The sequence below is a fragment of the Gavia stellata genome, chromosome 4 (assembly GCF_030936135.1).
Source record: "Gavia stellata isolate bGavSte3 chromosome 4, bGavSte3.hap2, whole genome shotgun sequence".
NCBI lineage: Eukaryota > Metazoa > Chordata > Aves > Gaviiformes > Gaviidae > Gavia > Gavia stellata.
This window is the reverse complement of record NC_082597.1, coordinates 84,232,087-84,242,689: the sequence shown is the minus strand read 5'-3', so window position 1 is coordinate 84,242,689 and position 10,603 is coordinate 84,232,087. Positions and strand designations below refer to the sequence as shown.

At 50.3% G+C, this 10,603-nt stretch overlaps 1 protein-coding gene across 1 annotated transcript; it reads right to left on the bottom strand.

The window, feature by feature from the left end:
- Positions 1 to 1,235: 1,235 nt before the first annotated feature.
- M6PR (mannose-6-phosphate receptor, cation dependent) lies at positions 1,236 to 6,753 on the bottom strand. Its single transcript, XM_059817140.1, has 7 exons — positions 6,728 to 6,753; positions 5,152 to 5,325; positions 4,792 to 4,964; positions 4,592 to 4,701; positions 4,272 to 4,402; positions 3,606 to 3,732; positions 1,236 to 3,030 (listed from the first exon to the last, which is right to left on the bottom strand). The coding sequence occupies exons 2-7, from the start codon at positions 5,322 to 5,324 to the stop codon at positions 2,908 to 2,910; spliced, it is 837 nt and encodes a 278-aa protein (XP_059673123.1). The 5' UTR covers position 5,325; positions 6,728 to 6,753; the 3' UTR covers positions 1,236 to 2,907.
- Between the last annotated feature and the right edge of the window lie 3,850 nt (positions 6,754 to 10,603).

The following is a 10,603-nucleotide window of genomic DNA, read 5'->3' as shown; positions in this document are numbered from 1 at the left end:
CTTCCAGAAATTTTTGTTTTTAAGGACCAAAGTGGTATTCTGAAGTTTTGCAACCAGATTGCCAAAGGTGAAAACCTGGGCAGAGTTCTTCTCTTCCAGAAGCACCTCTGTTTCAAACAAACAGGCAAAAAAACCCTGAAAAAATTACACAAAGCATAAAGAGGTAAGTACCCCCTAGAGCCAAATACCTGAAAGCAAGGTGATTTTATAAACCATGTGTCTCAGCTTTTCAGTTTTTGAAAGTTTCATATGAATATATGTGAAACATAAGACTGTTCTGTGTGGAAAGCACCTACTGTTGCAGGAAAGCTGTAGTGGCAAGGGAGGAGGCCTAATAGCATAGGTAGGAAAACATTAGAGATCTTTGGAATGGGCTCTTTGTTGACTCATGTTAGAAAAAGAGAGGAGGGAAAGTGCTTAGAAGATGGATAAGATGTGGCAGCAGCTTCTTAGTCTTAACTGTACTGTTGAATCTCACTTTAATGACATCCTGGTTAATGTGAGAAAAGCATTCTGAGACTTCTTGAATCAAAACAGGCCCAAAGGAAGCTGCCCATGCTTGCACCCTGATAACATTATTCAGTCTGATGTAATCTGGGGGCAGGGAAGAGGGAGGTTAGAATCTCTAACCGCAATCAGCAGAAGGCGGCTGCCCTTAAACCATTTTATCCTTAGAGGCTGGGTGTGATAAAAGTCCTGTTTGGTTTGACCCTTGGCAGGGTAGGCAGGCAGCTAGCCTGCCTGTGTTACTAGCTACTTCTGAGGACCAGATTTTATTTCAGTCACATGGGAAGGCTTCAACTTCTTCATTTCATGTTCAATGTTCTTAATAAAAAATGCTTGTTCAGGCTTTGCAGATGTGGCTGCTTTTTAATCCCCCCCACCTGAACATTAACCTAGTGTTTGAGAAGTACAACCTTCATCAAAAAGTTACTTTACATTTTTCTGCAGCAATAAAAATCAAGAGCATTGGCAACTTTTCCCATCTGTAACTACACAAGCTTTTAAAAAGTTTCAGTTATTAAAGAAGTGTATACCCCTCCCTTTTGAGCCCTAAGGGAACTGGAGTGATACAAGGTGGCAGCGGAAAACCATGTACAAACAAGAAGAGATCCATTCCTGGCAAAAGAAGTTCAGGTACAAGGCACCACCCACTAAGGACCCTTCAGCCTTGGATAAGTAAGATGCTCTTGCACCAAAGAAAGCTCCTGTTACATCAGCACAACACTTCACCAGGTTTTTTGGTCATTTTATTTTTGAAAGTTGTGTTTTGTACAAAAAAAATTACCTTAAACACCACCATGAAAAACAGTAACAACAGACTTAGTGACTTCCTATTTTTCCCATGTTATGAGAAAGATTGAGACTGTAACAAAAAATCAAAGAAAGCAGGAATTGTTCACCCACTCTAAACCCAGCAAGAAAGCAGGGCCACCCCTTTTCCCCTCAATGTCACTGCTCAGACTGCTTTGGTAGTATTAAAAATACAGGAACCTTGTCTGTACTCTGCCATTAGCAGTAGCAGCTTGCTTATTCACAGTCTCTGCCCTCAAGACTGAGGGCAGTTCTCTGCCAGTCTACAACAGGGCAGAATGGGATTGCTCTGAGTCTAGCCCCTTACATAAAAAGCAATTAGGAATCAAGGTGCCAAGTTTCTGAAGGTTCCACTTAAGTCTTACAACTCAGCTGTACCTGCTTTTCACCAGGGCCCCAGGAGAAGGTGTCTGTCACTCCCAGCCAGCAGCAGTATGCAAGTACCATCTGCACAGGGCAAGTATCTTAAGACTGGTCTGCACCATGCTTAAGGGGAGAGCGATTTATGAAAGCTGACCTTGTCAGCATGGGAGTCCCTTACACAGTTTTTAATGTGTTAGCATTCTTCTCCTTGGCTTCTACGATTCCTTTTTTATAAAAAAAAAAAATAAATTCTGGTAGCTTCACAGGAAAACCCCCTGCCAAACAAGGAACTTTTGGAGAGCATGAAATCACACTGCTGACAGTGACTGAGCTGTGTGGGCAGTCACCTCAGGAAGCTTGTAACAGAACTCAAGTGACAGCTACCTGTCTCATTTCACCTTGATGAGAGTTTCAGTTTCAGCAAATGTTCCCTTTACTTAGCAGCACGTCATTTCCTTTTGCTTCTCAATGATGAGAAGACTGAGACAATATTTTGACAGAACTGGAAAGTCAAGAGACTGTATTTAACTCCTATAGTTCTTTAGCATTGCCCCTCTCCAGTCTGAGAGGATGGCATGCATCCCTTTACATCTGTTGAAAGAAACTGGTGTGTACTCTTCAACATATTGCCATGAGGAAAAGAAGACTGCAGCGGTGCTAATGCCTCTTCCACCCTCACGGAGCCTGGCATACAGCACTCTGCAGGTTATGCTGGCAGAAACAGTGCAGAAGCTAGAAAAGCTGAAAATGCATTCAAAGAAAAATAATTCCAGTGTCTAACAGATCCTGTAAACCCTAGGGAGGAAAAAAAAAAAAGACAAAAAGATCCCTCCAACAGTCTCAGCTGTTTTACCCACTGCCTCCTTTCCCTTCCCCTTTTGCACCTATCCATGGCCCTTTTTTCCTCTCAGTGATTCACCTCCTGCTCAGTGCTGAACACTCATATTGCTTTCTTGCCATCTTCTACTCAACTCTCAGCACTTTCCCCCCAGGCCCAGCTCTGCTGCATTTTTAAAAACCTAAAAACTGCATTATATTCATAAAGACATGCCATCAGGGACCAGTGCTGTTCACACCCAGAGGCATCCATGGGACTTGACACACCGGAGACAGCGGAAGCAAACAAGTGTAAAGAAAATCAGAAGTGAGAGAAGGAGAATTGGCTGGGAGGCACCCAGCTAAACAAGCGCTGGGGAGATGGGGAGAAAAGCACTCAGTGTTGAAAGCCTATCACATTGGTAGCAAGTGGTCATCCCGTTCTTCTGACTCCTCACCCAGCTGGTCATCACCCACACCACGGTACGCAGCTGGCGCATTTCGAGGCTTAGATCGGCAGACAAAGTCACAGCCATCCTACAAGCACAGGATATTGCACCGGAATCAGACTGTACACAATGCAAAGCAAAGCAGCTTCTGTGATTTCTCTTTTGCTAAGGGATTATGCCTATCCCTGTGCTATCTGGGACCTAAAACTTGTCTTGACAGGAGAAGCACACACAAATACCCTACTCGGTCTTGAAAGCTCTGGGGTACAATGTGGTACTGATTAACAGTATGCAGCAACACCATGCTGAGACAAGCATGGAGGATAAACAGCACTGCCTATGGTGACTAAGCAGGGGTTTCGGGGAGTTGGACATGAACATTTCACAGTCCCCAGCTTAACACTCCTACCTGGAAAGCGTTAATTACTAACAAGCATGTGTTCTAGTTTGTTACGTAGCAATCACAGGATATCAGCGGGGAATCAGACTCAGCAAGGATTCAAAAATGGAGTACTCAAAAAAAAAACCAAAACCGATACCCTCTTCTTCTGCCTCAACGTACGCTACCCTGCTGGTAGGTCTACCACAAAGATATGGCAGATGCTATTTTCTCCTGTCCTAACATATGGGCCAGGCTGGGAATATACAGGGATTTTCACTCACCGCCACCAAATTGCCCAGATCTTGCCAGAAGGCAAAGTGAGGAAACTGCTCCATGCCCTTCGCTCCCACTACGAGACGCTGGTAGAGGAACCCACCAATGATGTAGACTGCAATCAGTGAAGCAAACCTGGAGGGCAGAATTAAAAATCAGAGCCTGAGGAAATCTTAGACAATCTCTTCTGAGCCAGCTACCCGCCTCAGATTGGTATTGGAGCAAGTAGCTGAGCACCACTCAAGAAGAGAACTATAAACAGAGATCAGACCAGGAAAGGTCCCCAAAATATTGATCTGCTAGTATAAATCTTTCAGCAGTATTATGTGAAGTAGTGCCTCTAAGCACAAACACAGAAAATGAGTCAAGACTCCTGGTCTGAATTCCCAGCTCTGGCAAAGAGCTGTTGTACAATTTTAGGAAGTCACATCTTCCATGTTTCAGTGCACTTGTCTGTAAACTCTGAAGGAGGATGTCTACAGGGAACAGAGCAGCTCTGCAGCATCATGCCTTAAGCAAGAGCTTTTGTCCAAAAAGCTCAGAGGCACAGTAACATCTAACAGCGGCTGTGGATAGGTACACCACAATTATCTAGTCTAGTATAGCATTTGCTATGTTTCTGAGTGGCACTGGAGATTACGGCCCAGACACGAACAGCTCTTCCAATGACTCACGTGATCAGTAGAATGGAGCCAACACTGAGGCGGGAATCCTCAGCTGGACAAGCCACACTGCTGTCCATCTCAAAGAGGTAGAAACACTCCTGCTCCTTTTCCCGCTCTTCCGTAATAATGCTGAATGAACTCTGCAATTTGGGAAAAGTTAAGTCATGTGAAAAATACGCCCAGGAGACAGTTTTATCACTGTTGGTACAGCAAGGCAACAACACTGGAGGACAGAAGAAAACCTTGCTGCCTCCTCAAAGCCCTTCTGCTCATAAGCAACCATCTGTCTGGCAGCCTCCTGCTCCTCTCCCACCTCCTGTGTCACTCACCGCTGCAACTCCCCGCTTGCAAGAAATCATTATCACAGCTCTTCTCTTCTCACCACTGCAGTGACTGCCATATGAATCACCTCCCTTATAAATCAGCATGATCCAGTCACCTGCCAAGAGAGGAAGAACACAGGCTGCCAATCCAGATCAGGAGGCAAAAGGCAGATACCGGGTACGAAAGGTATTGAGTGGAATCTTACTTCCATTGAAGACCTGGGTTTCGTTGATTCTTCCTATCACTGTAGTCTTTCCATTCTGTCTATCTGTTTGCACCAGGCCACCAAAATCGTGCAAGGTGCTGTTGACCTCCCTGCACACCCTGAAATGGTAGACGTAGTTTTCTGTTTTGCCTTTCTCCACAGTCACGTTAAACCTGCAGCAGGGAGAGGACAGAACAGACAGCCCATGGGATTACAAAGAACAGGGCTCAGAGCAGCGGACACTCGAGACCTGGAAGCCAGTCACAGCCCATACTAACGGGGGAGCCCATTCGGCAGTCTGGCCCCAAGTTTTCCCCTCCTTTTGGGCACCACGCAGCCCCGAAGGGCGTTGTACCGTACCTCATTTGGCTCAGGGGCTCTAGTTTCTTCAGCAGGGCTCTTTCCATTTGCGACTCACTGCTCTCATCACCGATCACATCGCAGCTCCTCTCTTTTGGCTGTTCAGCCCCCACACCGACAGCAAGGGCCATAAAGACTACCAGCGCTGCAGAGGTATGGCGAGGTGATGACATCCTGGGCACATACCACAGAGAACACAGAGGATTAATCAGCCCCATGCAAACTAACTTCAGGGTCACAGAGTCAATGATTAGCTGCTTCCTCAGTCCTGACTGCAAAAAGGAGAAGTCAAAATCTAGAAACATCTCGTGGTTCCCGAGAAACACTAAATCTGAATCTCTTGCATAGTCAAAGACAATTGACTGGGCTGATTTGGGATTCTTTTCTGGATTTTGCCTCGGGACCACAAAAAGTTTTGCTGCTGAGCACATTAATTAGCATTGATTCAGCCAGAGCAGAGCCCAGCGGGCTGAAGGCTGGAGTAAATTTCAGGCATAAGCCATTGTTCGTTATTGCATCGCACTGAGAAGCCAGTCAGCAGAAAATTATTTACCAGGCCTCTAATCAATCCTCTTTGCAGCTCTCGTGTGAAGAGCTGGCAGGGAAGAGCCACTGTGATTCGTCAGGCTCTGTTTGTTCAAATGCCTTAATCTTAATAATTGTAATTATGTTATCTTTCTTGTACTACTTTAGCAGAGAATCTGAAAGCGTTTAATAATACTAAGCTGCAACTTCACAGAACAGCTTTCTGTTTACACAGGGGAAGGAGGAAAAGGAGACATCCTATGTAAGATCCCACCGAAGCAGCAGTAATGAAGATAATAACAAAATCTAGAAGAGCTGGCTTTCAGGCTCACGCTAAAAATCACATACGAAGCGTTCAATGACTGCACCAGCCACAGTGGCGCAACAGATTCCCCTCTGCTTCTGCCATCGCAGGTTTCGGTAAAGCTCCAGCTGCTGGCGGAAGGCAACCGACAGACCCACAACTAAAGAAGCGCCCGGCCGCAGCTGGGCAGGGAGCCTGCGAGAGGGCCAGCCCGCTTTGCTGAACCTAAGGGTTACCCCCAACCCCTCCAAGGCCCGTCACGACCGCTTACAACCGCCACGCCAGCTCGCCCATCGCCGCCGAGGTCAGACGCAAACGTGAGGAGGTCGGACAGGCTGAAATGAGGAAGCCCGTGACACAAGAGCTCGTGACTCGTCTCCCCCAGGACCGAAAGCAGAACCCGGCCCTTCGCACTACCCACGGCTTCTCCGGGCCACTTGCTACCAAACGCTTCACTCGCACCCAGGCTGGAGTAGGAAGCGATGGGACGACGCTGTTCCCTTCCCCTTGGCCGGTTACCGCCGCTGCCCGAGCCGCGGCCCAGCGCTGGGAGCGAGCCGCCCCCCCCGGGGCAGGGCGCGGTTTCACCCCCACGGCGGCCCCAGGGGCCTCGGTGCCCCCCTCGCTGCCCGCCCCGCCGCTCTCCACCTCTCCCGCCCCGCCGCCGGAGCGCCACCTCCGCCGCGGCCCCCACCCCGCCGGCCGGAGCCCAACCCGCCCCCGGCGGCCCCGCGCCGCCGCACCCACCTGCTGCCGCACCGGCCCCGCCTGCCGCGCCGCCCGGCCTCCCCCCGCCGCGCACGGGCACAGGCACGGCCGACCCTGCGGAAGAGCGATCCGCCGCTCACGGGCATCCCATGCTGCGCGCTCGGCGGTGACGGGGCGGCCCGGGGGCCGCAGAGCGCGGACGGCACCGGCCTCCTCCGCGGTCCCGGCCGGCTCCCTTCGCCCGCCCCGTGAACCGGAAGCAGGAAGGGCGCGGCGGAACTGGCGCCCTCCACCAATGGGAACCCGGGAGCCGCCGGGATCGCCGCGCCCACTAGCGATTCCTCAGCGAGTGAGGAGCGGCGGTGGAAAGGGGCGGCTTCTAAAGCGCGCCCCAGCCTATGACGAGTGCGGCTCCGGAGCCCGCCTCCTTCCTCTTCTCCCTCCAATGGGCGGTGAAAAAAGGCGTGAAGATCCCGCCTCCCCTCGCTTCTCTTCCAATGAACGATGAGGGCCAGCAGACAGTAGACCCGTAGCGCCCGCCGGCTAACCCCTCCCACCCGAGAGCCACTGCGAAGCGCGGCTCGAGGCGGGAGCCGCTCGCCCAATGGAGAAGCACTCTCCGTCGGGCCGCCCCTCGCCCCGCCCCTCGCCCCGCCCCTCCGATGCCGGGAGCCCTGAGGCGGCGGGAGCCCTGAGGCGGCGGGAGCCCTGAGGCGGCGGGAGCCCTGAGGCGGCGGGAGCCCTGAGGCGGCGGGAGCCCCTAATCCAGGTCCTGCGTAACTGTTCCGCCTTGAGGCCGAACTCTCACCTCCGGCCCTCGTACAGGTGCGGCTCACCTGCAGACAGGTGACCACCTCAGGGAAGGTGAAAGGCTTCCCAGCCTCGGCCAGCCGTTGCCTGCCTTTGCCCTCGCTCCCGCTGTCAAAGGCAGTAGTAGGCCATCACTGTCCTCCGACTTCACCATCCCGCCCCATGTACCTCCAGAGTGACTTCTTGTTAAAAAGCAAGGGAGACCATTCTTCCTAAAACCGGTTTGTGGCCTTGATCCTTCCAATTTTCACAGAATCACTAAGGTTGGAAAAGACCTGTAAGATCATCAAGTCTAACAAAAAAAAAAAAAAAGCAAAAACACAACACCACACAAAAAAAAACCCCCAAAACACACCACACTCCACCATGCCCATCAAGCCACGTCCCACAGTGCCACATCCACACACTCCTTGAATACCTCCAGGGAGGGTGACTCCACCACCTCCCTGGGCAGTCTATTCCATTGTGTTACCACACTCTCAGGAAAGAAATTTTTCCTAATATCCAGTCTGAATCTCCCCTGGCACAACTTGAGGCCATTTCCTCTAGTCCTGTCACTAGTCACTTGGGAGAAGAGACCAGCACCCACCTCCCCACAACCCCCTTTCAGGTAGTTGTAGAGAGCGATAAGGTCTCCCCTCAGCCTCCTCTTCTCCAGACCGACCAACCCCAGTTCCCTCAGCCGCTCCTCATCAGACTTGTGTTCCAGACCCCTCACCAGCTTCGTCGCCCTTCTCTGGACACGCTCCAGCACCTCAACGTCCTTTTTGTAGTGAGGGGCCCAAAACTGAACACAGCATTCGAGGTGCGGCCTCACCAGCGCCGAGTACAGGGGCACCATCACCTCCCTGCTCCTGCTGCCCACACTGTTTCTGATACAGGCCAGGATGCCGTTGGCCTTCTTGGCCGCCTGGGCACACTGCTGCCCGACGCATTGTTTCGTTATACTTTGGAATAAAGCTGTCTCCTCCGGCTCCTGCAAGTTGGGCCACTGCAGAGGGATTCCAGGCCCAGCTGATCGTGCACAAAGTTGGTGGGCTTGAGGATCTTGAGTATGATTAATAAAGCTATAAATGATTTGAGACTGGCATATTTAAAGGACATTTCTCTTCTTAAGTCATGCCCCTGCTGTGACAGAGAGTCCACTTCCCAGGACTTTGTTACTGGCAGGGACGGATGTTCTTTGCCAGAGCTCTGAGGCTTTTGCATCCTTTAGTTAAGAAAGAAATGCTGGATTTAGTGAACTCGTTAACACGCTAGAGAAGCCACTTGTTTGAGAGGAGTGTGGCAGGCTTCCCTACGGTATGCTGCTTCGGTAGTGAGGAACTGGGAAGGAGCATTGTTGGCTCCTGCAAAACTGACCAATTTAGTCCTGCTGTGAGTTGTGTCCTACTGCTGATTCCACTGGGAGTATGGCACAGACATCTCAGCTGTAGAGGTCAGATTTATTTATATTCACACAGCTATTTACTGTGTATTGCCTGCGTACCCTCCTACGGTGCGATTGCATCCTGTCTGTTTCCTGTCCAAACTAAGAACTCAGCTTATTGCTGATATTTGAGAGAAAATAGTAAAACACATCAAAACAAAGCTCTTAATTCTTCCCTGCCAGCCTTTACTTCTCCACTTGTTCACAGATAACACCGTCTTGGTGATCCCACTGTCCCTGCAGGCAGCCTGCAGTGCCTTTGGCCGCAGCCCATTGGTCTGGGCACTTCAGCAGTGTCTGAATCTTGTTCTTTTCTTTCCAGCCATGCAGATTACATTCCTAGCTAAGCTTTCATCATGACTATAGCAAATTCTTCCTCTCTGGGCTCTTCAGCTCTCTTTAGACTTCTCTAATACCTATTCAAAGCGTTCAGGAAAGACTTCCCTCCTCTTGGGTTGCTCTCCTGTCTTCTGCCTTCCCCGTCCTCTCAAGTACAGACTCCCTGTCTTGCTGTCTACAGGCCCTACCCGGGATTGGAAGGGATCTTGTGGGTGCAGTATGCCACCCTTAGAGGCAAGTGTGTGATGGAGGGATTTGCACAAATATCCAATCCACGCCTTCCCAGACAGGTGCATTGTAACAAATTGGCCACAACACTATATCAAACTAAGCATCCTCTCAGACAGTCACTTCTTAAATTTACAGCACGTCACCAGGACGGGGAGCAATAATCCCTGTCCTAGAACTGAAAGGCATAGCAAACTCCTTCATTGAGAATGCCCAGGCATTTCTTCTAAGTGAACTGTACCAGTGAGGAAGATGTATGGCCTGAGTCTGGCAAACACCTCCAACCTGAGTATGAACTGGAAGGGATCAGAATCTGGATCAAAACAAAAATCAGCCAACTGCACAGCTAAGAGGTTTCTCCCCACCATTCTCACCAATGGTTACTCTTCACTACTTCAGAAGGAAACTATCCTTTCCTGTTATTGCTGACCTCAGAGTCACAGAATGGTTGAGGTTGGAAGAGACTGCTAAAGGTCATCTGGTCCAACTCCCCTGCTCAAGCAGGGTCACCTAGAGCTGGTTGCCCAGAACCGTGTCCACACGACTCTCCATGGAGGGAGATGCCACAACATCTCTGGCCAACCTCTGCCAGTGTTCAGTCACCCTCGCAGTAAAAAAGTGTTTCCTGATGTTCAGAGGGAACCTCCTCTATTTCAGTTTGTGCCCATTGCCTCTGGTCCTGTCACTGTGCACCACTGAAAAGAGCCTGGCTTTTCTTTTACCCTCCCTTCAGTTATTTATGCACATTAATAAGATCCTCCCCAAGACGTCTCTTCTCCAGGCTAAACAGTCCCATCTCTCTCAGCCTTTCCTTTTAGGAGAGATACTGCAGTCCTGTCATCATCTTTGCGGCCCTTTGCTGGACTCTCTGCAGTATGTCCATGTCTATCTTGTACTGATGCTGTTGCGATGTTGACTCAGAGGTTCTTGAGGGATGCCAGCTCTCGGTGCCTGCCTGTGTCTCAAGCACATTCACACTGGGTGTTGGGTTTAGAAAGAGTTCCCAGCAGAAGTGTCCAAAGCTCACAAGGCTTCTTTCTCAAAGCCATGCTGTCCACCTCCACCTCCCTTTTGACAGCAGTTGGGCTGCCAGTTTGCGTAGCCATTGC

Bases quoted from the DNA above. Each gene is read 5' to 3' on its own strand.
- M6PR (XM_059817140.1), bottom strand. From the start codon at position 5,324: ATGTCATCACCTCGCCATACCTCTGCAGCGCTGGTAGTCTTTATGGCC. The intron at 4,702-4,791 runs GTAAGATTCCAC...CTCTCTTGGCAG, and splicing joins AACCCAGGTCTTCAATGGAA to GTGACTGGATCATGCTGATT. The intron at 3,031-3,605 runs GTGAGTGAAAAT...CTGTGCTTGTAG, and splicing joins ATCTGGGCAATTTGGTGGCG to GATGGCTGTGACTTTGTCTG.